We start from the raw sequence: 24,108 nt of genomic DNA, 5'->3' as shown, positions 1-24,108 counted from the left end.
ATATGTAATTAGTTGTTTCTTCCTAACCACATTCTAGGCAGGCACTTTTGATTGAGCAAACACATTTTGCATTTGCAACATTTTATATATTGTATTTTCCTACAATGCCCACCTATCAGCAGGGTACAAGTCAGAAAGAAATCTTCATCAACCACTGCATTGCAATATCTGGGAATAGCATAGATGTTCTGCTGGGTATCTGACCATAAACAGGATTTGTGGAGATTAGTTCAGGTTTACTGAAGATTTGTGTCAAATTTAGTAGAGTATGACCCCCCCTTGGTTATAATTCAAAATATGCAGCACTAATGTTTTTCAGTTGCAAAATGCTTTTAGTAAAATGCTTATCAAGGATCTACAACAGGATATAAGCAAGACCGGCTGACCCAATTCTATGGTAATAACTCATGCTACTATAGCTGTAGTTTGGTCTGGCTGTGCTGATAGGTAAGAACAGAAGTGAGTGACATTGCAAAAGTGTTGTCCATTTTATTTCTACAAACATTGGCACTCGTTAACAGCATCAGGGACATTTTTGTAGACGGTAGAGCAAATCTTTTTACAGCAATTGTCAGCATTTTATGGTTTTACAGATAACGTTCCTCCTTAGATTTGAACATTGATGACAAATGTATAAATACTGAACCACAATTATTCCAAATTTGGGACAAGACTACCAAAATGTTGTGTTAAGCAATTATTTCATAACTGCCTAGTTTTCCTACACCACACATCGATGCCACCGTCAAGTCAACATTATCAACTAAAACCACTCGACTACATTCAGAATAGCACCGTTAAACTGTCACATGATACAAAATGTTATAAAAGAGTACAAAAACACATGATAGAGGAGACACTGTTGCTACCCTGATAGGTACAAGCTACTGTTACAATGTGCCAATGAAAGTCTGTCATGACAATGCTAGAAGATTCTTTGTAACTCAGACTTTCTGGGAGAGGAGGTTGTTTGAAGCAGTGATTTGTTCAAAAGACTTAAATAAATTAATAGAAAAGGGGAAAACATTGAAAAATGTTATATCAATTAAAATACTTATATTTCACATGAGCATGAATCTGTCCCAGAATCAGATAACATTTGAAAATAAAATACAAAATGATAGATAGCGGAACATAAAACAAATCTGCTTGTTCCTGATGGATACAAAATTACTTCAGTGCTTGGTTGAAATTACACCTTTTTTACATTCTGCATTTTTCGATGTTGATTACAAAGATGCACTCATAGGGCATATAATGTATAGGAGAAATGAACAAAACGTTTTGTTCATCCAGCATATTTCAGTTCAGATGCCGGTTCTGCTGTATAATGAATTCAACAGAACCTAATGAACATTTAGTTTTCAAAAAAGGTATTTTCTTTTTCCAACGATGACATTTCAGTCATATCTTCAAGAGATCCACATCCAACTTATGTTGTATTTGAGCTTCTTTGCGTGGCCTAATGTGTCCGTGTGAGGCACAGGGGTTTGGGGGGAATTGCCTTATGGGTAATAAGCATCCAGAGGGTCACTGCGGGAGCCAAGAGTCAGAGATGTGTACGGCAGCATAGGGACTCAGTAAGGGTACGTCGAGATGGAGACGTAGATGATGAAGATGCTCTGGTAGGTAATGCGGCCCTGCGGTGAGATGGTGGTGGCCTGCACCTTGAGCCGCACTAGTCCCGATCTGTCCAGGGCCTGCAGGGTGAAGATAATCCCCCTGCCCGTCTCGTCTCTGATGCCAAACACCCGGCCCATCGCGCCTGTCTCCGATTCTTGCTCGAGGATGGAGAAAGACGTACGCTCCTGCAGGACGCCGGACTCTGAAAAAGCCGACAGTCGTACCACGTTGTGATTGGCTGGAATGCCGGAGGGGAGAGTGAGAAGTTTGTACTGTAGGAGAAGAGGAGAGCCTCCTGAGGCACAGTCATGAGAGCAGGGTCTGTAGCATGTCCTGTAGGGGTCAACAGGAAAGAAGAAAAAATTGTCACTGACACATCACATATCTCACAGCTAGATAGAATCGCAACCATTTGTACAGTATCTACAGCCTAATTGCTGTATTTAACTGCATCATAACTGGTTAGTCATGTGATTTACCCTGGGCTTCTTCCAATCTGATAGGATGCAGGGCAGGGTGTATCCAGGCACTGGTATCCCCCTCTGGTATTAAAACACATCTGATTGTGTCCACATCGGATGCCTTGTTCTACACATTCATCGATGTCTAGAAAAAGAGAAAGGGGATGGGAGCTTAGCCGTAATAACTAAGGAAGGAAGACGGTTTGCACTTAGTTTAATGAAATACTCACCTTTACAGCTCCTGCCATTGGGTAAGAGCTGGTAACCTGATGGACACAGGCACTGGAAACTGCCAATAGTGTTTCGGCACTCATGTTGACATGGCTTCCTAAGCAGACACTCATCTACATCTGGACAGAGAAAATACAGAGATAGAAAATGTGAAAATGGAGTGGGTGACAAGATGGTAAAAAAAAGAGTGATGTCACCTATTGTGCAAAATGCAGTTTTTCATGTTTTCTATACATGTGGTCCTGGTGTGACTAGATACTCCCAAAGTATGAGAAAAACTATTTTTTTTTCCTCCACCTTTCTGAAAACCTGTATTCAAAAACCCCAGTGAGATTTCTCTCCCCTTATGATGTAATCAACCACGTCCCCTCAACCTAACATAGCTCCACCTCCACCTGTAATAAGCTCCCCCCCAGAAACCCGCTGAATCTAACTGGTATTTAGATTCAAACCTGCAGTTAGATTCAGGGCCAATAAGAGCAGACTGGGCTTTTTTGAATGTGGATTTCACCATGAAAACAATTACTAGAAGAAACCCAAATACCTTTTAAAGTGTGTTTTTGAAAGACGTATTTTATTTATTTGTGAACTATAGTTTTGATAGACACATACCAACACATCTGCCATCTCTGTTTGTGTACCCCACAGGGCAGCTCTGTCTGGTAATGCGAGATACTCCATGAGTACGGGAGAGGATGGGCCTGCCGAGAGACGACACCAGCTGTGGGCGGAGTCTCGCCCTGACTCTTGTGCCGTTGGTGAAGGTCTGCCCTCTCTCCAGCCCCGCACAAGAGCGCCCGTCTCCCAGCAGCACAGTACCAGGAGGGCACTGGCACCTAAAGCTGCCAGGAACATTGCGGCACTGGTAGGCACAAGGGTTGGGTGTCTGCAAGCACTCATCAACATCTGAAAGGTAAAACAAGTATTGAGTAAATTCTCCTGTAAGGGTGTCATTGGTGAGTTGTATTATAAAACAGACAATGCAGAACATACCCAGACATGGAAGGCCTACTCCCTGGGATCTGTAACCTCTGGGACACACACACCCGTAACCTCCAACGGTGTTCTGACAGATCTGAGTGTAGCGACACGAGTGACTTCCATCCTGGCATTCGTCAATGTCTGAAAATGTGCAGTAAACAACAATATATAAGCCAATCTGGCACAAAACAGGACATATTATATAAGAGTTTCTTAAAATGAATGACCACACTTCCATTAACATTGTTGCATCCTTTTATGAAGAGGGTCTGTGTTTCTTTGGTCATATGTGTTCTCTGTGTACCAATTATTAGGCTTGTCAAAAAGCTTTGGTTTTCCTTTCAAAGGACAAGCAGTGACCTCCTGCTGTTTTGTGCCTCCTAAAACATTCCCATAAAATCTGACCTGATGTTAAGCAATGTAAAATGCAGTAAAGAGGTCTGTAGAAGCTGGCAATATTATTACCAACAGTAAGATTATTCTCGACAAGGCCACATTATTTGACCAGTTGTACTTGTACTGACCTTTTGAATAGTCAATGGATTAAAACAAAGTATGATAACCACTTACCCATGCAGGCTCCACTCTCTGCCTTGGTCATGCCAGCTGAGCAGCTGTCCAGACACTGGTATCCTCCCTCTGTGTTATGGCACTCCTTGTGAGCAGGACATACATTCCTCATGCACTCATTGATGTCTGTAAACAACAGAGTTATGGATTGTTGGTTATCCTCCTGGCTAAAGTATTGATGTTTGAGTCAGATAGGTTTGTTAATTAAAACATAATATGCTACATCCTTGGTCTGAAAGTTACAATTATTTAATTTCCCGGACTTTTCAAGGCTTTTAATAACCCGTGGGAGTCCCACCAAGTTATGTGACTGACCAATGCAGCGGTGTCCTGACAGCTGGTATCCAGGGTGGCAGATACAGCGGTAGGAGCCCAGAGAATTGAGACACTGATGCTGGCATGGGGAGACAGCAGACTCTTGGCACTCATCCACATCTGAAACACATAATTGACAAATCTGAAGTTATCAATCTACTGAGGACATCCATGTATATGATACTGTGCGGTAAGAAAGTTAATTTGTCTTGGTGGGTTTTTGCATGAACAAATACAAGTAAGTGCATGCAAGAATGAAATGGAAAGCAAACAACAGCTTCAGTAAAGGGGAGGTTGGTATGCCGCCAGATAAAAAGTTGTGCAAACAGTTTAACAGTGACTTGCCTTCACAGCTGGTTCCTGTGATGCTGGGCTTAAATCCTGGTCCACACTTGGCCTGGCAGCGATATGTGCCCACTGTGTTGACACACTGCTGGTTGTAGTGGCACATGTGTGAGCCCTGGGAACACTCATCAATATCTGCATTGCATTAAAAGAAAAACAAGTATGAGTCCATATGCTTATAGTCAGAGGATTAGATGAAGATGATGAGGAGGGTTTTTCCTTCAGTTAAAGGTTGAGTCAGCCATCCTGGAGAAAGCTTGTTGTCAAAAACACCTCTTGTCAAAATCAGTGAATATATCTTCAAAAACTCTGCTATCTATCCGTACTATGTGTGCTGAAAAACAAATCTAGTGTTAATACACAGCTCTGTAAACGGGCATGTTGCTAGCTACAGTGGGCCCCCTTTGTTTACATACTACAGTAGTTGTGAGGAGATATTCACTGATTTTGACAACAAGCGATTTCCAGAATGGCTGACTCCACCTTTACCTAGGATATTACCTTTTTCTATATTGTGTCATTACTCACAAAAACCCCAGCAGGCAGGTTGTTGTGTGTCTCACCTTGGCATGTGTTGGTCTCTGGAGAGATGGTGAAGCCAGAGGGGCAGGCGCAGGAAAAGCCCCCCATGATGTTGTTACATGAATGAGAGCAGGGAGACTGGAGCGCACACTCATCTTCATCTAATAAGGGACACATTTATTTAATATTAAAACTTGGTACAGTGAAAACCATTGAAAGACCACTGAGAAAATAAGGAGAGCCGCATACCAGCACAGTAGGAGGCTGTATCAAGAAGGAAACCTTTAGGGCATGTGTCTCCATAACCATCTACAAACAGAAAAAGTTCAGTTAATAGTGACTTCAACAATCACATCCAGTATTTCATGTGGTGAAGTGAAGTTTTTTTCACCAGACCTGGTACGACGAGGTTGGCAGTGATGTGAAAGTCAAGCGTGAGAGTGAACATGTTGTAGACGCTGTTCATCCCAGAGACCTTGAGCAGCTGGAGTAGAGGGCCCTGGCGCTCCTCCTGGCCCTCATAAATAATGGTGTGGTTACAGCGCAGCACCATGGGGTTCCCTGCTCTCTGGTGGGTCTGCGAGGACCACGAGTACAGCTGCCCCTGGCCCGACTGCACATATGACTCATCAAACTCCTGCGGGGGAAAAACAAAAAGAAATCCGGTAAGAGCAATTTGAAGAAGAGTTTATCATTTATAATACATGTGTTGCAATGACGCAGTGAACGCACCTGAAGGCTCAGATGAGAAGACGCTAATGAAGGAGGCACATATCCATTAATCACAATGTCCAATAGTAAAACTCCCTCGGAATCGACACCTCTGGCAACATGTGTCAAACGAAGGATCTCCCCTGTTTAGAGAGATAGAAGAAAAAACTACAACCATGACTCATTTACAAGCACAAGGGAAAATGCTCAGACTTATGAATGTCAGTGGTAGTAAGTAGTGCCATCTCCTGGTTGTTTTGTAAACTAAAAAAGAACAAATAGTCACAGATAAAAAACAAATATTTCTACAGATTCAGTCCTTTTAGTTTTCCATCACGTGATAGATCAGTTTAACAAGTGGCCAAGCACTTTAAATAAATTGAGGTCATTGGCTAACACAGAATGTATGATTGACTTTAACACATATAAACAAACTGAACCATAACAAAAACGTACCTGTCTCAAACTCTAGCTGGGACTCCTGTCTGAAGTGGCCCTGAGTGAAGGAGTAGCCATTTCTGGTTGCTTCATTCTGCAGTGCAGTGGTCCAGTAGATGGGAGCAAACACAGACACCAGCACTCGCAGCAATGGACCTACAACGAAACGGCATCAGTTTGCGGCTTCGTACAGACCCACAGTAATAGCTCTATTGTTTTCATTTCTTGATGAAAGTCATGAACATGTGGAGTTTCCATAAGTGGTAAACATTAAGTTAACTACAGCTCATCACTGAGTAACAAAATGTATATGCACACAGGCCAAGGAGTGGACTATTTCACAACAACAAGCAATAACATGACTTGAAGACCTTTCTGTCTAGACATGCAGTATCATGTTCTATCAATATGGATATAATGTGCTCTCACTCACCCACACTGGGAGGGATGTTGGCCAGGTGTGCCTGCACAGTGCTGCTCCCCTCTTCCACATCGTCTGTAATGTTGGCCTCCAGGAACGACACACCAAACTCCCTCTCGTTCACCATGCCTATTAAGCTGCCTCTGGTCCTGCGAGGAGTCTCTCCTTTTATCACCAGACATACAGGAAAGTAGTGAGTTGACATGACCTTAAATCATTCCAGACTATTTAAAAGCTAGTTATACTTTAATGTGAGTTAGGTGTCCTTTAGCAAATACTGTAATAATATCCACAGCTCACATAGGAAAATACCGCTTTGATGCGTCTGTCTATTTTGTGAAATCATGCACATAAGAGTATTCATTGTGTCACTGCATACTGTAGGTTATGACCTTGACCAGGATATGTTAGTCATAATAACTTATATGTTTTGAAATACTGATGCAATCATAGCAAAATATCAGCTATTGTCAAAGTGTACCTGGACAGAGACCAGTTTGACATTTCCTCGAGTCGATGCTGGGGCCGCTGCATGATCTGCCGCCATTGGCTGGTTCTGGGTTGTTGCATGATCTGATTCGTTCTTGAAAGCCTTGTCCACAGGTGCTACTACATGGACCCCATTCCTCCCAGTTAGAGTAGCCTCCATTGACTGTGTTAGAGAGAGAAGGAGAAAAAGACAGGGGACTTTTAAGTCTAGGTTATTTTCAAAAATGTGTCATTCTGAAGGAAGGGAAAAAGTGACACTTTATAATATGCCTGTGAATATAACATCAAATAAAACTGACATTTGAAGATGAGAAAGAATTACACAAAACGTGGTGATGCAAAACAAGTTATTTGAAATAGAATGGAACCCTGAAATAGAATGGAACCCAGACACAAAAATGTGTTATTGCAGTCCTTTGCGGTTCAGTATATTATTTATCATTAGTTCACATCCTGCATGCCAATGTGTGTAATTCTAATCACAGAACTCACTCTGAACCTTGAGAGTTATGGTCCTCTCAGCTGTTCCAGCTTCACTCTCAGCCACACACTCGTACTCCCCTTCATCTGCCACCTGTAGATCAAACAGGTAGAGGAGGAGAGTTTAGCTTAATTGGTACTGTGAGGGCCACTTTTCCTCTGATAGGGCCACAAACCTCCAGAACTAACTTGTGAATTACATCAGTTCACACGTCCCATACATATAATTGTCATTATATTGGGAAACTAGCATTTTCTACTGGCCTTTTGAGACTTTATTTCATTGAATTCCTTGTTGTAATAGATAAGATCGGGCCACAGAGAGGACATTTCCCATTTGAGAGCTCTGTGGGAAGGACAGTCATCTGTCTGTGAGAAAGTCTCCACTGCAGGCTGTGCAATTACAGCAGCAGTAGGAGACCTAACAAGGTTACAGGTTAAGGAGAGAGTGGCAGAGCCTGGGAACATCCAGCTCTCTGCTCATCTCCTCCCTCTGTTGCTAATGCTGTTAGCCTCTCTGACTGAAGTCAATCTAATTTAGATGGGAGCAGGATTCTGCAGTCACACACTGTTTCTCCACCCAAGGGGACTGCAGATGAAGCCTGGATAGGATGGCTACTGCTGCAGTCTTCTCCAATACATGGGGAAGTATTGATGTAAATAGTTTGGTGGTGGGTGATTAATCATTCAAACTTGAGTAACTTGGTTTAGTAAAAGTAATCTAAAATGTAGTAAATAAAGGGAACTCTTTATTTACACTGATGCTGTAAATGACCAAGGATCCGTTCTGAAGTGCCCGCATTCGTTGGGAGCGGAGTAATGCTTTTCCCTCCCGGAGCCAGCGCAGGACGGGTCTGGGTTCTCCGTGGACCGGACAGTCGAGCACGGCAGAGCCACCCTGGATGACTGTCTGAGATGTGTGGGCTTCACCCTTCAACACCGGAGGCTCTGGAGACACAATGCATATGTTAACAAGCTCATCAAGGTAACACTAGTAGTTGAATAGCCCTGAAGGATCCTCGACAAAGCGCTCACCTCTGATACGGACAAATGAGAGAGCTCGGATTGAGCCCACACTGTTTTCTGCTATGCACACGTAGGTCCCAGCGTCGCTTATAGTCACATTCTCAATGATCACAGAGCTCCGGCCAGCCTCATCCACAGTGGAACCTGGAACATTTGTGAACAAATCAGGGCGTACAGTTTCAACTCACATACTGCATTAGATTTAACATAATGACAAAATTGATTGCTATTTAATTACTGTGATCGCCATCTGCCATCTTTAATTTTTTTCACACAAGAACTTTCATTCTATATTGGTATTGAAATGCTGTACACCTCACCATGTAAAGGAAGAAAAATACCTGTGTAGGGACTGTTGTTGACAGTCCAGGAGATGACAGGAGAAGGTGTTCCCTGAGCGTGACAGGACAAGGCCAGACTCTGCCCTTTGTTGAGGGCAACATCACCTGGCAGCTCCTTGAAGGCAGGCCTCATGTTGATGGACAGGCGAATATTTTGTTTCACGGAGCCTGCTGCATTAGTTGCTACACATGTGAACACGCCAGCATCCCCTAGCTGTGCGAAGAAAAAACAAATCACAAGAGATGCTTATGCCCAGAACTAAACAAGAGACGGAGTTTCATAATGCAGTGAAGATAATAGGTTGTACTCAGACCAACCTCAGCCCTCTCTATTATTAGCTCTCCTGATCGCAGGACGGTGAATTTGCCTGGAAGGTTGGGCACGGTGGCTCCATCCTTCTCCCATGACACTCTTGGCTCTGGTGAACCCTGAGCAGCGCAGGGCAGCAGGGCCTGAAATCCTTGAATGACTGACAGTTCTGTCTGCGCAGGAGGAATCATTGGCGGGACTGAAATGCATACATAATCATAATTTGTTTTTATCAGTGTTATATTTACCGTACATCTGCTATATTTAGTCGCTACCTAATATGAAATGGCACTCATAACTCACCTTGAATAACCAGCCTCATATCGTGGCTGGCTCTGCCGGCGAGGTTTTTGGCAGTACACGTGTACAGGCCTGCGTCACTGCGCTGGGTAGAGGTAATTGCCAAGGTTCCATTGGCAAAGATGCGTATATGAGCGCCATCAACCACTGGCCTCCTCTCCTTATGCCAGGCAACTTCAGGTTGGGGTTGCCCATCAGCCACACACTCCAGGCTGACAGGCTGGCCTAGCACTGCAGTGTACTCCACACGAGGTACACTCAGCACGGGAGGAACTGAAAGAACACAAGATAAGAAGGAATACTCTAATTTATAAATGTTCAGAATAGAGGTAACCAGTTACTGTCACACAATGTGACTATGAGGAATAAACACAAAGGAAACCACAATGTTCTTCCCATCTGTGAGATTAAATATCTGCGTTACCTTGAAGGACGAGTTTGGTCCTGCCCACTGCTACGCCAGCTTCATTCTTTGCCAGGCACTGGTAGGTCCCTGCATCACCAAGCGTCACGCGAGAAAACTTCAGAGCTCCATTTGAGAGCACAGCAAGCCTGTGACCTGCAACAAACGAGGAAGACACATCACATTGTTGCTTCAGTGTGTATTTCCCCATGAATGTGATATTCTGATACATTGCAATACATTGTTTTTCACATATCATTACCTGATGCTATGGGAACTCCCTCTCTTTGCCAGGTGATGGACGGTCTGGGGAAGCCTTGAACCTCACAGGACAGTACAGTCCCATGATGCAACACTACTTGAACTTCCTCTGCCATTGGCCGGATCTCTGGGGGCTCTTAATACATAGGAGAAAAAAGCCGTTATCATATGTGTTCACATTTTAACATGTGAATTCCAACAGGTAGTATTTTCACAGCCTACCTTGCACAGTGAGAGAGATGTGTTTGTGAGCCACTCCAGCTGGGTTGCGGGCAGAGCATGTGTACCTGCCAGCATGGCTTGGCACAGCAGCAGTTATCTCCAACACTCCTGCATTGATACATAGTATGATGTCAAATGTTAATGAGACAATTATATTGCTTGGCCTCTGGCAATATTGTTCCAGTATTAATATTTAATCAAATAATATAAAGAGCCCTTTAAAAATGTCTCACCAGTGGGAAGGACACGATAGCTTCCTCCTCTGGAGCCCAGTTTGGCTCCACCCTTTGTCCAGGTGACAGTGGGTTGAGGGCGTCCTTGTACGTGACACGGCAACACCACAGGAGACATTTTCACAGCTACGACTGTCGAGCCATCGTCTTCAATAGTTGGTGGAACTAAAGAAGAATGCGGCAAATTCATCAGTTCAGTCATCTGAAATAACCGTCCTGCCTGCTTATTATAAAACAATCAAAAATCAATACCTTGCAGGATGACCTCAATGACGCTGCGCTCCTCCCCGACATCATTGACAGCAGTGCACTCAAAGTAACCTTCATCCTCATTGGCCGGTGACAAAAGCACCAGGGATCCAGAGGACAGTAACCTGGACAGAACAGCCCAATTGTGTCAGTTGTTGAGTTTTTGTGACTGTTTGATTCGTGACAAATCTATTATGCGTGTTCTAAGGGAGTGCAACCATAGCTTTTTCTTTACCTGTATTCACCAGGCTGCTGGCTGATATCAAGTGGAGTGCCATTCCTCTTCCAGCTTACTGTAGGTGGGGGTATACCAGTAGCGTCACAGCTCAACACAGCTCTGATCCCTGTGGTTACTGTCACATTGAATGGGCCCGGACTGATTGAAGGACCCACTGTTAAGAGATCAGAGAACAGATAATACAGTACACACGGTGACCACACTACAGGGTTTCAGTGGGTTTGTAACGCTATTAGATATTTTAAAAAGTATTTGAGTTCAACGGTTAGACTATGATCTTAACTAGAACCAACATAGGGACCTGCAGTATGTGTCATCAAAACTAAAATCACCATGTCCATGCTACATCAAATTGTGGGAAGACCACCACCAAGTCATAAAGTAAAAATAAATAAATAAATAATTTTGTTGTATTTACCAAACACATGTAGATCCAATCCCCGGTGATCGGAGCCAGCCTGGTTAGACACGGTGCAGTAGTAGCGGCCAGCATCACTCAACTGAACCCCGTTTACACGTAGGGACCCATCTGATAACATAGTGTACCTGAAAGAAACACACAATTGAAAGATGAAGTTTGGATTGACATGAAGCTCTGTCTTTGGTATCACATGTGTTACAGTAAAATGAATCTAGGACAGATTGCAGTTTTGTTCAAACAATAGGTTTGGACTTACTTATTGTTATCGTGTGTAACTGGGAAGCCATCTTTCCTCCACATGACTGTAGTTGAAGAGTCTCCTCCATGCTCACAAGGTAAAACTGCATCCTGGCCGACATGTGTGGTCACCACTGCACTGCCCCCCTTTATTGTTGGTGGTACTAGAGAAATAAATAGTGTTATACAGTATATCCATGTGGTGTCTTGCGTTTAATATTTATAACAATTTAAATATATCTCTTTTTATAATACTTTTCACTGTATATTTTTACATTTCATATTTTTATAAACATGGCAATAAACCTTTTCTGATCCTGATTCTAATTCATCATTGACAGGCCGACTTACAGATGATCTCCACTGTGAAAAACAGACTGGTGCTTCCAGCCAAGTTGGTGACTGAACAGCTGTACTGTCCACTGTCTTCTGGCCTGACTTCCTGTATCTCCAGGTACTGACCTCCTGCCAGCCGCTGGATACGACCACCCAGCTAATGGAAGTGGAAGGAAAAGGAGACAGTGTGTGAGTCAGAGGAGATGGCTTTTGCTTCAATATTAATTGATAACAATTTTTTTTATATATATTTACCTGCAGTTTGGCCTCATCCTTGTACCACTCTATATTAGGAGCAGGGTCACTATCAGCCAGGCACTCCAAGGTCAGATGTCCATTAACTGGCACTGTCAATGTCCTCACATCACCAGAGCCAACAAGGGATGGTGGGACTGAAACACAACCACTGATTATTAAGCAGTAGACCTCTCTGAGCCAGATTACATAAAGTGTCCAGTGGTGACACACAGTTAAACACCCACATTAAATTGTTTGACAAAAAGATACTGTATATACTAATGCTCCTTCTAAAGTGCTTATTTTAAACAAAGAAAGGCTAGCTCAAGACACATGGCCTTGTGGAACAAGATAGATAAAGGGCCGTATGTAAAAATCATATGTTGGTGGTATGTCATAATGATGACATACCACCAACATATGACATACCAAAGGAGGAGGATAACATCATGTATTTGGGAATTTTACTTGGAGCATTCTCAGCTTTTTAATAGGTCCCAACAGCGCTGCATGGAATTATATTTATAGAAGCTTCATTTAAGCATGAACAAATAGGAAAGTAGGGAAAGGATGTCACACAGTGTCTAATAAATGAGAGCTCTCTGTCATCAATCAACACATACTATTTATGAAAATGTATATATGTCACATTGTGTGCACAACAGCCAACACAATATAAATTATGTGCATGACCCTAGCTTGGCAAAGCTAATGCCAGAACAAATCTGTTTTCTTTACTCTCTCTTTATTCAGAGAGAAGGTTAAGAGAGAGGGAGAGTTCCTCCCAGTTGAACAATATGTCACAGCTTGTGTCACCTTGGACTCGGACCCAGTGGTTTCTTCCATCCTCTCCAGCTGGGCTGCTGGCCAAGCATGTGTACAGACCTGCGTCCTCCACCTTTAAAGAGACAACATTAATCAATGTGAGTAGTTTCTACATGACAATGCTGAATTTGTCGAGCTTAATGCTGTTAAAACTTTAGTCTTTAATTTGTTTGGCCATCACAAGTTTGGATATACAGTATATGGAAAAATGCTCATGCTCACTCTGTATATTTATGACATATGGTTAGCTTCCTACACACATACTTTTGTTATTTGTATAAAAATATCTCAGCAAATTACATTTTCCTAAAAATACAGTTCACAAAAAGTTGGAAACATTACCACTAGGCCTATAGTGACTTTTTTTTATATATATACAATCTTGACTATTGCAGCTTTACCTATGCAATATTGTTTACCTGAACTTTGCTTATCCTGACGAAGTGGCCGTCCTGCTGAACAATGTCAGTTCCTTCCAAGGGGCGACCGTCTTTGAGCCAGCTGAGTGTGGGAGGTGGGACTCCCACAGCAGAGCATTCCAGCTCAAGCGCACTGTTTACTGCTATGGTCAGCTCTTCTGGAGAGATGGTGCTGGATATCTTTGGAGGTTCTGGATCAGAGTTCAATAAGTTTAGAATCTGAATTAGGTTTATTGCCAAGAAAACAGATACATTTAAGGAGTTTGCCTTGATGTGTTGTTTCGTTCAATAAACATAAGATGAGTTAAAGCAAGACAACAAAATAAATAGAAAATCTACAATAAAAGATAACAAAATAATGATGTGATAGCCTGTTATCACAGATTGCATTGGGATTACCGAGCACTGTGAGGTTAAAGCTCTTGGTGCTGCTCCCGGCCTGGTTACTGGCCACACAGCTGTAGAGGCCTTGGTCTGAACGTGCTACATCAGGCAGCTGCAGCCTTGTCTCCTGTCCGTCTAGCAGCAGGTTGCGGTGAAGGGACAGTGGCTGGTCGTCCTTCATCCAAGTCAGCGTCGGAGGGGGAACGCCGCGCGCTTCACAGGTTAACGTCACCAAGGATCCCTGGACCACTGTTACTGGCTCCACTGGTTCAACATGATCCACACCAGGGGGAACTGTGGACCACACACACACAATAGTCTTTCTTTCAGATCCAAAATGCTGCCACTCAGTTCAGAGAGGAAATCACTAGGTGGTATGTTATGATTGTACCTTGGACCTGGACGTCATAGCTGAGCTCGGCAAGACCAGCTCGACTCCGAGCAATGCATGTGTATACTCCAGAGTCGGACTGCTGCACAGGAGACATCCTTTTTCATAAAGAAAGGGAACACATAGCATCGCCACGCTTAGAATCTGCTGTCATGTTACATATGATCCTGTCTGCATTTAGCTTTCTCTTTCTAAACTGACCTCAGCACAGAGTCACCGGATAGCAGGCGTGTACGAGGGGAGAGAAGCAGCGGATGTCCATTCTTCAGCCAGCTGATCTGAGGTGGAGGGTTTCCTGCTGCCTGACACTCCAGAGTCACAACACTGTCCTGTGTGACCTGCACCTCTCTGGGGACGCTGGTCTCACCAGAGATCGACGGTGGGACTGTGACAAGTCAAATTAAATTAAGACAAAATCACTCAGAAACCTAAGCACCAACACAGACACAACACAAATGAAAATGTTCAAACTGACCTAGTACAAAGAGGGTGTAGATTTTGCTTTCCCGTCCAGCCGGGCTGACAGCCAAACAGTTGTATGTCCCAGAATCATCAGGATTCAACCGCAGTAATGTTAACGTGCTGCCGTCAGGGGTCACACTGCCGGGTTACAGATACATAATATTCGGTAACCATTTTCCTGTCCAAACCAGCATCCGTTATTTGTCTGGTCCACCTCTGAACCTCAGAATTACTTTCCCATCATAGTCCCACGAGTTTCTCACACTCACTCACTCACTCATTCGGATACTTACACACACACACACTACACACACACACACTCTCATTTGCTTTCTATGGCTGATGTGCTTGGAGTGACCATATCAGCAGCGAACAGCTGTAAACAGCTGCTCTTGCCGTTCCCCATGATGACATTAGGCAACGGTCTATAAACGACTCCATTTGGCTGTCCACACTGTCATGCTCATTATCTTTGACGATGATAATTAATATCGGATTTTCCAAACATTTAGGGAATGTTTCCGATCAATCCTTGTGCCACTTATAAAACACATTCAGCAGCATTGAAAGAGCAGAATGTACAATATTAGATGTATGACTGTTATTAATACTTCATATTGCTCTATTGGCAGTTAAAGCCCCGGCAATGATTGAGAATGTGAGTGACTTACGCGATGTGACGAGTGTCTGATCCCTCTAAAGTCACTCCATCTTTCAGCCAGCTGAGGCGTGGAGTGGGGATTCCAGTTGCTCTGCACTCCAGCGTCAGCTCCTCTCCCATGGGCGCACTCACATCCGATGGGTGTTCAGAGTCCAGTATGGTAGGAGATACTGAGTAGGAAAGAGATTGTTGAGTCATATGTTTCATTTTCTAGGGTGAGTATCTTAATTTTCACAAATATGTTTGGCTTTACCCTGCACAGTGAGTGTGTAGTCTTTCTGTGTTTGTCCCTTGCTGTTCTTGGCCAAACAAGTGTATGTTCCAGCATGAGACAGAGTGAGGGGCCCCAGCTCCAGCCTGTTCCCTCGAACGGACCACTGCCACTGTAGACTGCTCTCTGGACAGCAAAGACATTGACTTGCAAATTGCTTTCACACATAGCAAATCCATACTATTCCAGTCCCCCATCATTGCCTCCCTCTTACCAATCGGAGTTCCATCCTTGAGCCAGGTGATGCTGGGCACAGGAACCCCTGAGGCCTCACACAGCAGGGCCACATGGGAACCCAGGGTGTAGTTTAGGGACTCATGGAGAAGCCCGTCCAGCACAGGAGGAACTGTGGGAATATATTTGTATTATAATTTCACAAAAATGCTGAGCATTGTCTTTTGAAAATAGTCTTTACTTTAAAGAAGTATATAGCAGAGGTATTCTCACCATGAACTGTCAGTCTGAATGTGCGGTCCACCTGTCCAGCCACATTGGATACTTTGCAGGTGTATGTGCCACCATCTGCCAACTAGTAACAAATAATAGAGGTCATTGGTGGGGGACGGGGTATTTTGAGCAAAGGATATAGGCCAAGAAGGCTCATGGCTCCTGCTATGCCTGCCAGTGCATGTGTTCTGCATCAAGTATATCAACTTGGACCAGAGTTCAAATAAACTTGGTCAAAGAAAGGGTCTGAGTGATAGTGTCGCATATACAGCCATGTATCCAGTTTGTCCTGTCTGTGTATCTTATGAATGTGTGAAAGTTAAATATGTATACTTTAGACATATGTTAGCGTGTAAGAGAGTGGAGCACTATCGGTAGCCGCATTTCAAATCCTGACCTGAACTCCTGTGATCTCCAGCTGGTGACGATCAATTTTCAGTCCGTTCCCTGCAGCAAGTTGCAGCCCATTCTTGTACCATGTGACCTCTGGTGCTGGAACACCGCGGGCTTCGCATCGCAGGGCCACAAAGGAGCCGACTTGTGGGGTGACCAGGTCTGACTCAGCATCTAGACGGGGCTTCAGGGTGGGCAGGACTGATGGTGTCCACATACAGAGAGGGTATGATCTCACTCACAATTGATATGATTCACTGGTGAGCTATCCTCAGTCACAGCTGGCTTACAGTAAACACACTTTTCTTTAGCTTGGACAATGTTTTAAGATTTGGTCATCTGTATATGCAGTTGAATTGCACAGAGGGGTCACCATCTGTTTTCTCACCATAAACACTGAGAATAATACTCTTCTGGTCCTGGCCTGCTGAGTTGGAGGCTGTGCACACATATTGCCCTGCATCTTCCATTCTTGCCTGGGGCAACTGTAGCATCTGGCCACCTGTAATACAAAATGATACAAAATGTAATAATCGTAGCATTATTAGATTCAAACAAAGGAAATGCTGCTGACACAACAGTTATTTGCTTATTGCGGGTGGCCTAGGTCTGACCTGGCAGAATGTGGATGCCGGTGCTGAAGCTGAGGACCTGCCCGTCTCTGGTCCAGGTTATCTCTGGGGGAGGGTACGCTTGGACGTCACACAGCAATGACACCATGTGGCCCTCAATCACACTAACCTCCTCATCCCTGAGGCCAGTTATTCTAGGAGGCACTGAAAGAGAAAACAACAGTTTTGTTGTACATGTCGAGGTAATGATTTGTCATGAAAGGACATCCAATAATGGCCATTATAGAGGAGACAAATTGGTCTTTCTGGTTATATGGGAGACTGAATATACAGAGGTAGTGGCAATGCCCTATGAGTGACTTACCTTGCACTGTCAAACTGAAGAACTTCTGAACCGTGCCAGCCTTGTTCTCGGCTACACACAGATACCCAGCCATGTCAGAAACCTGGACACTGGGGAGCTGAGAGATGTGGTCAAAGTGTCAAAGTTGGATCTGTTAGCCTGCTGGTATTTGTCTGAAAGTGAACAATGACTAACCTGGAGTTGAGTTCCGTCCTTGCTGATTAGGTGCTGTGAGTCTGTGTGCACTGGTTGCCCATCTCTCAGCCAGGAAACCACAGGATCGGGGTGTCCAGTCACATCACAGTGTAGGACAACGGTACTGTTGACCACCGCTCCCATTTCCTCCATAAACTCCTCTGAAGCCCCCATGATTACAGGAGGCACTGAGGAAGAACAACAATAGAAATCCTTTCTGAAATTATTTTGTATCATGACCTAATACATTCATTGCATTGCATACATTTTAATTACAACTAAGATATGTACATGCTTTTGCTGCTTACCCAGGATTTCCAGTTCAAAGTGCATGCGGTCCTCTCCAGCCTCATTAACAGCTTGACATGTATACTTTCCAGCATCTTCTTTCTGTACCCGGGAGATTTGTAGCACCTGTCCACCTAAAAGAGCAACACCAGTCGGTCACGAGTATGAAGTCAAACATAACAACCACACTTCTGGTCTTAACTGAGATCACACAGAAATGAGTTCCCCTCTGACCTGGAAGTAGCACCACTCCATCGGCAGAGGTGAGTTTTTGTCCATCCCTGTACCAGCTGAGCTTTGGTGGGGGGATGGCATTACTCTCACAGGAAAGGCTGATTGGATGTCCCAGGACCACCTCCCGCTTCTCTAGCATGTCCTCTTCATCATGATCCTCGTCTCTCAGACCCCAGGCTGCTTCTCTGTTCGGCACCCGGTGAAATACCGGAGGAACTAGCAAGAAATAACAGGTTGGTGTTAAGCCCCTTTCTATTAATGCAAGAAAATAAGTTGCATTGCTTTAATGTCCCATTTTTATTTAACTATATCAAATCTAAAAATCAAATAGTATACTATATATATACCAATGGTATGTAAGATCATTTTCAATTGAACGGAATACAATATACCCAATCGTGATACTATAGATAAATGATTACAACAGATTTAACTGAACGCACCCTGAATGGTGATACGAAAGTCTCTCTTGTCCTCTCCTGCAGAGTTGGTGACCACACAGGTGTACTGCCCCTCATGGGACATCATGGCATTTTCTATGAGGAGGGAGTGGCCACTCTCCTGGATGCCAGCATGGACATTCCCAGTCATCAACTAAAGGCAAAGGAAATCAGATGAAATAGTCAAGGTAAGAAGGAGGAAGGCAATTTAAAAGATGATATGTTCCGTTTATTAATTTGGGTTCATTAAACTGTCCATTACGAGTCAGACTATTGTTGTGCAATCGTCAAAGTACTCCTTTCAGACTTTCCTGTTTCACTTCAAAAATAAGTATAGGTTTCTGTATCAGTGGTGGGTTAAAAAGTTAAATAATAAGCAATACTGCATCAACAACACATTTTGCAGGTGTTAAATGGTCTTGCTTTTAAAAGAGAATTTCCTACCAGTACCGTGTCGTGCAAAACATTTAAAACGATACCATTACCACCAATTTGGAAAAAATCCAATGTTACATGAATCCAAAATCCACCGTCACCATCATGTTTTTACTAATGCTCCCTCTGAGAAAGCACTGTTTTCGAACTAAGAAGCCCAAAGGACTCTTCTGCTATATTTTTACTACTGTATAATAAACCAGCATACTCATAACAGATTTTACATTTTTTTGCAAGAGGATGTCAATTCTGTTGAGGGTGTTACAATTTGTTGTGGTTGCCAGAAGAGGCTGATTAAAGTCACTTTATATGTTTGTGGTTTCTATGGGATGCACAGCTTGTTAATATGACACCAACCTGTCCATCTTTGAACCAATTAACCTTGGGCTCAGGGTAACCTTTGGTCAGGCATGAGAGAGTTAAACTTCCATTGACCCGTACTTTCTCTTCCTGACTGCCAAACGTTAAGGATGTGGGGTCTCCCTCTATCTGAGGTGGGACTGATGAGAGGGGGGGGAATTAAATACCATTAATAGTTCTGGCTCAGTCACTTTAATTTGTAAGTGGTGTAAGGTGTAAGGTTTCTCTTACCCAAAACACTCAGAGAGTAATGTTTGGTGGCGGTGCCGGCTGGATTGGTGGCCCTGCAGGTGTAGTGGCCATTGCTGTCTCCCTGTGCTGAGCCCAGCCGCAGTGCCTGTCCACCACGGGTGTATGTCACCTGGGGACTGGACACGATGGGCTGGTTGTCCTTTAACCAGGTGATACTGGGTGTGGGTGAGCCCTCAACATCACAGGGAAGGACTGTGGGGAAACCAAGTACCACTGAGACCTCCGAGGTCTCGCTTGGGCCCTTGATGGTGGGGGGAGCTGGAGAGAAAGACACTAATGTTTAACAGCCAGTAAGTGTTTAACTAGCCCCTAGCACAGCCTGGATAGATCCCCTGGGGATTGAACTGTTTTGTGTACAGGGCCCTCTTAAACATAAATGCAGTGTGCAATACGTTAAACAATTACAGCAAATGCTCTTTAGGTGACACTTCAATCCCCAGAGGCTTGCATAAAGACAATTCATGTATGTGCTCATAGACCAGGCAGTGCGGTCTTGGAGAAATCATATAACAACAGATTAAATATTAAGTTCAGTATCTTTCTGTATTAAAGCAACACTACTAACACATCACATTTGGAAAATAAATCAACTCAATATCCTGATAAACTTTAAAGAATATTTTTGTTAGTTTCTTTTTTTTTTTTTTTCTTTTTTTTAAAGAAAATGTATTATATAAATTATAATGTAAATGTAATTCTAAATGAATCAGTACAAGATTAATTAAGACCAATGTGGGTGTATGTTATGAGCCTTTGCTAAAGTAGAGACCTTGCACTTTGAGTCTGAACCGGCGCATCTGTGTTCCCGCGTTGTTACTGGCCAGACACTGGTAAAGCCCCTGGTCCCTCAGTCTTACTGACTTCACCTTCAACACCTGGCCATCTTCCAGAAACTCCACATGGGGGTCTCCATCACGGGACAGAACCCTGAGGAGCAGGAGGGGAGGGGAGGGAAAGAAAGGAATGGGGGAAATAAATGACCACTGCATCCTCTGGGTGGCACTGAATGTCTCATCAATCAAACTTTTACACGTGATGCTTACTCTCCATCGCGGCTCCACTCCACTCTGGGTGCCGGCCGTCCACTAACTCTGCACTGAAAATCCACCTCTTGGCCAAGTACCACAGTTAACTCCTGCAATCGGGATGTTCCTGATATCACTGGCGGAGCTATAACAGTGTACACACGCACACAGAAAAATACTCTGGTAAGTACACATTGTTCAAAGTATTTATGTTGAATGAGATAATGATCACCTGAAATGTTAAAATCATCCAGATGACAGAGGGAAATCGGTTTGGCTATTAATGAAGTCATTAGCATTGATTGACATTAGCAAATAAAGTAATAAAGGTTAATTAACCAGTTTATGTTCTTTGGGGGTTGCTGTTCAAGCATATTTTAATTCCACTTATGTCAAGAAAAATATCTCTTTTCATTCTCTTTTTCTTATTTGTACTAAACAATACTGTTACAGCCAGTTTATAAGCTCACCTTGCACCAGAATGTTATATTCTCTCTGGGATTCCCCAGCTGAGTTTTTAGCTGTGCAGGCAAATCTTCCTGCATGTTCTGGCTGAACTCTGTAGATTCTCAATAGGCGATTTCCATTCTGCAGGTATACTCCAGGACTATCCACCTTAAGTACAGAAGGAAGTTTAGTGTTTTGTTGTAATTAGAACAATGGCCACTTGGTGGCATTGCACAGCTAGGTACAGACTACATAGTAAACTGCAGGCCAAGTTCAAATGTAATGCTCATGGAAATTGATGATGAAAAAACTCACAGGATGATCATCTTTAGTCCAGGTGATCGTTGGGGATGGGATCCCAAAGGCATCGCAGCCCAGAGTGAGAGGCTGCTTCAAGGTGACAGTGAGGTTACGTGGCTTTCCATCATCTTGGATCTCTGGGGGAACTGAAGAAGTATACAAGAATGTGTTTACACAACATTTCATTTCGGTCAAAGGTGTTTTGTTGGGAATAAGATAAATTGTGGGGTAATTATTCTCACCATTTACTTTGAGCCTCGTCTTTCTCTCCACAGAGCCTGCTTCATTCGTGGCTACACACTTGAAGTCCCCGCTGAGGCTGGCAGATGCTTTGCTAATTACGAGAGCTCCATCCCTCGCCACAGAAAACTCTGATTGTTCGGGTTGTATCTCCAGGCCATTCTTAAACCAGCGTACCTTGGGATGAGGTGAACCTGCAGGTTTTGAGACAAGTAATGGATTCAGGGCTGGGTATAAATTAAACGTTATTGATCGCGTCTGACATAAAGAAAAGTTACTTCCATTGTCTTTGCTTCTCTACAGAAGAACGTAATGGGAAAGCAGCCCAGACTAGAAAAAAACAGCCCTACATTTATCTGTTGGACAGCAGGACAGCAGGAGGGACCATGCCAAACTGGTTACAGTCCATGTAGCCTGCAAGCTGAACATTTCAAGGTCAATGTCACGTTAAAAAGTAAGGCACAGGATGCTGGAAGGATGTAAGGTGTATGATTTAAATACTAGCGTTAAGATTTATTACCCATCACTGAGATGGGTGTCATGAGCAGTAAGAAAAGGAGTGGTTGAAAGTTCAAAGGAAATCGTGCGTACACTCAGGAGCTTGAAACAGATGTGTTCTGTGGATCACTGGGTGGAAAAGAGCTGAAAATGGTCAAGAAGGATTGTGTACCTAATACAACAGACTCCAAGTGCAAGGACAGACGAGCGAGTCACAGTGAACGAACATTGCAGTGGAGGGATCCAAATGCCACCACTAACACACCATTTACAGAGGTGTGTTACACATACAAATACCACCAACGAGGAAGGGAAATCAAACACAGTACCTTCGTTAATCCATAAAATACCAAACACAGGAGTTGCAGCATGAGCAGAGGTGATGTTATCATCCTTTGCCTCTCCGTACACGTGTTAACAGTTAAGCAGCTTGAAGGCAAATTCATTATCTCATTGTGGGGAGGAAATGCATACAGATGTTCTATTTTAGATGTTAACAGATCTCATTAGTAGACTTTGATTTTATTTGCTGGGGTTGACAAAGTCCGGGAGACTATCTCTCCCAAGTGTTTGTCAAATAATTACCTATATCAAATGCAATGGGCTTGTTGGTGATTAAATAGGATCCTCCTGGCAGAGACTTCGCCAGGACTTCTCCCTCTTAAATACAAAACTCAAGAGAACAATGTGGGAATTCCTATTTCCTGCTGCCAGCTTCCTCTCTAGGGTTTCTAGAGTGTCAAGCATTTCTGTGTGAGCCCTCAGAGGCCTGGTACAGTCTGCCTGCCAGCCTGCCTGCTGGTATGACTGCGATGGACGGAGGGCTAGTGTGGCTTCAACTTCCTCTTCCTGTGCTTCACGGAGCACCTCAGACATCTCTGTCCTTCATCTGCCGGCAGCAGCCTGTAATTAGGATTCCTCTCCCAGCAGGCCTCGACGCGGAGGAAAGCAGATGTGGTTCACTGAGGCAGCAGGCAAACTGATGTTCCAGCTGTTCCTCCACATTAGACATAGTCCTCACCTTCTCTAGCCGAATTGGTTGCATGGCACAGAGCCACACAAACAATACCTGTTTGGACGTGCTGTCAGGAGTACTGTATCTATGGGTGCATCCGCCGTGGACATATATAGACACTCATTGTGTTTTGATGAAAATAGAAAAACTCTCCACAGCCCTCCAGGTTGTTACCTTGTTCGCACAGCGATGTAAAAATATATATAGACAACAGCGTGCCTCTGGGAGCTGCTATAAAAAGAACCTGTGCCTTTTAGGATGGCACGTTTTGACAACTGAAACCCTACAGTGACAGCAAAACAGTCCTTTGATGGTGCACAAATACACTTATCTGTCGTGCATTTCAATTGGAATTTTTGTCTCGTGCCATAAAAGGGCGTATCTAGGCTCGAAAAACTTTACTTACACACTGCAAATTGTGTCTGTTCTAAATAAAAGCCAGCCTTTTGAATGCACTATTCTTTCTCACTCCGTCTAAGGCTGACTGGCTGTCTGAATTAGTTCTTACCTTCAGCAGGGCAAGGGATGATGACTTTGCTGTTCGCAACTTTCTCCATGATGGTATCTCCAGGTTCTGCAAAGGATGGGGCCTCTGTGATGACAGAAAAACATGTGTTGGCTCCAAATGCAAGGTCAGTTGATAAAGTGAACAGTGAATTAAAAGGGTAAGGACGATTCATTAGAGTTCTAAGCAGATGTCCCAGCTTAGATAAATAAGTAACTGAGAAGAAACCTTCAGGGCTTGTGGGGGCCTGTCATACGTGTAAGATTTGGCACATCTCTGGCCATCGGTAAACTGAGTGGTGATGG

At 43.6% G+C, this 24,108-nt stretch overlaps 1 protein-coding gene across 1 annotated transcript in view; it reads right to left on the bottom strand.

The window, feature by feature from the left end:
* Positions 1–464: 464 nt before the first annotated feature.
* The window catches only part of hmcn2 (hemicentin 2), a 45,208-nt gene continuing 21,564 nt past the window's right edge, over positions 465–24,108 (bottom strand). Inside the window, exons 25-81 of the mRNA XM_080049253.1 lie at positions 23,807–23,890; positions 21,788–21,979; positions 21,561–21,691; positions 21,269–21,413; positions 20,817–20,943; positions 20,543–20,700; positions 19,753–20,031; positions 19,519–19,661; positions 18,730–18,880; positions 18,287–18,502; positions 18,073–18,186; positions 17,765–17,952; positions 17,591–17,687; positions 17,269–17,430; positions 17,043–17,156; positions 16,659–16,855; positions 16,262–16,343; positions 16,029–16,160; positions 15,797–15,940; positions 15,554–15,713; positions 14,896–15,020; positions 14,622–14,805; positions 14,421–14,518; positions 14,045–14,323; positions 13,646–13,836; positions 13,218–13,299; positions 12,420–12,556; positions 12,180–12,321; positions 11,848–11,992; positions 11,589–11,716; positions 11,168–11,324; positions 10,936–11,057; positions 10,684–10,848; positions 10,451–10,558; positions 10,230–10,364; positions 9,989–10,123; positions 9,568–9,837; positions 9,273–9,463; positions 8,955–9,168; positions 8,623–8,757; positions 8,345–8,535; positions 7,600–7,681; positions 7,100–7,270; positions 6,631–6,783; positions 6,216–6,353; positions 5,781–5,902; positions 5,445–5,685; positions 5,298–5,357; positions 5,090–5,209; positions 4,527–4,661; positions 4,182–4,301; positions 3,867–3,992; positions 3,309–3,437; positions 2,928–3,221; positions 2,315–2,434; positions 2,103–2,229; positions 465–1,956 (exon numbers count right to left, since the gene is read on the bottom strand). Coding sequence (XP_079905379.1) covers positions 1,578–1,956; positions 2,103–2,229; positions 2,315–2,434; positions 2,928–3,221; positions 3,309–3,437; positions 3,867–3,992; positions 4,182–4,301; positions 4,527–4,661; positions 5,090–5,209; positions 5,298–5,357; positions 5,445–5,685; positions 5,781–5,902; positions 6,216–6,353; positions 6,631–6,783; positions 7,100–7,270; positions 7,600–7,681; positions 8,345–8,535; positions 8,623–8,757; positions 8,955–9,168; positions 9,273–9,463; positions 9,568–9,837; positions 9,989–10,123; positions 10,230–10,364; positions 10,451–10,558; positions 10,684–10,848; positions 10,936–11,057; positions 11,168–11,324; positions 11,589–11,716; positions 11,848–11,992; positions 12,180–12,321; positions 12,420–12,556; positions 13,218–13,299; positions 13,646–13,836; positions 14,045–14,323; positions 14,421–14,518; positions 14,622–14,805; positions 14,896–15,020; positions 15,554–15,713; positions 15,797–15,940; positions 16,029–16,160; positions 16,262–16,343; positions 16,659–16,855; positions 17,043–17,156; positions 17,269–17,430; positions 17,591–17,687; positions 17,765–17,952; positions 18,073–18,186; positions 18,287–18,502; positions 18,730–18,880; positions 19,519–19,661; positions 19,753–20,031; positions 20,543–20,700; positions 20,817–20,943; positions 21,269–21,413; positions 21,561–21,691; positions 21,788–21,979; positions 23,807–23,890 — 8,867 coding nt within the window. The 3' untranslated portion in view covers positions 465–1,577. The remainder of the gene's footprint in view (positions 1,957–2,102; positions 2,230–2,314; positions 2,435–2,927; positions 3,222–3,308; positions 3,438–3,866; positions 3,993–4,181; positions 4,302–4,526; positions 4,662–5,089; positions 5,210–5,297; positions 5,358–5,444; positions 5,686–5,780; positions 5,903–6,215; positions 6,354–6,630; positions 6,784–7,099; positions 7,271–7,599; positions 7,682–8,344; positions 8,536–8,622; positions 8,758–8,954; positions 9,169–9,272; positions 9,464–9,567; positions 9,838–9,988; positions 10,124–10,229; positions 10,365–10,450; positions 10,559–10,683; positions 10,849–10,935; positions 11,058–11,167; positions 11,325–11,588; positions 11,717–11,847; positions 11,993–12,179; positions 12,322–12,419; positions 12,557–13,217; positions 13,300–13,645; positions 13,837–14,044; positions 14,324–14,420; positions 14,519–14,621; positions 14,806–14,895; positions 15,021–15,553; positions 15,714–15,796; positions 15,941–16,028; positions 16,161–16,261; positions 16,344–16,658; positions 16,856–17,042; positions 17,157–17,268; positions 17,431–17,590; positions 17,688–17,764; positions 17,953–18,072; positions 18,187–18,286; positions 18,503–18,729; positions 18,881–19,518; positions 19,662–19,752; positions 20,032–20,542; positions 20,701–20,816; positions 20,944–21,268; positions 21,414–21,560; positions 21,692–21,787; positions 21,980–23,806; positions 23,891–24,108) is intronic.

This window comes from Ammodytes marinus (assembly GCF_949987685.1).
Source record: "Ammodytes marinus genome assembly, chromosome: 2".
Classification (NCBI taxonomy): Eukaryota; Metazoa; Chordata; class Actinopteri; order Uranoscopiformes; family Ammodytidae; genus Ammodytes; species Ammodytes marinus.
Note: the sequence above shows the minus strand (reverse complement) of the source record. Positions and strands in the feature narration are given on the sequence as shown.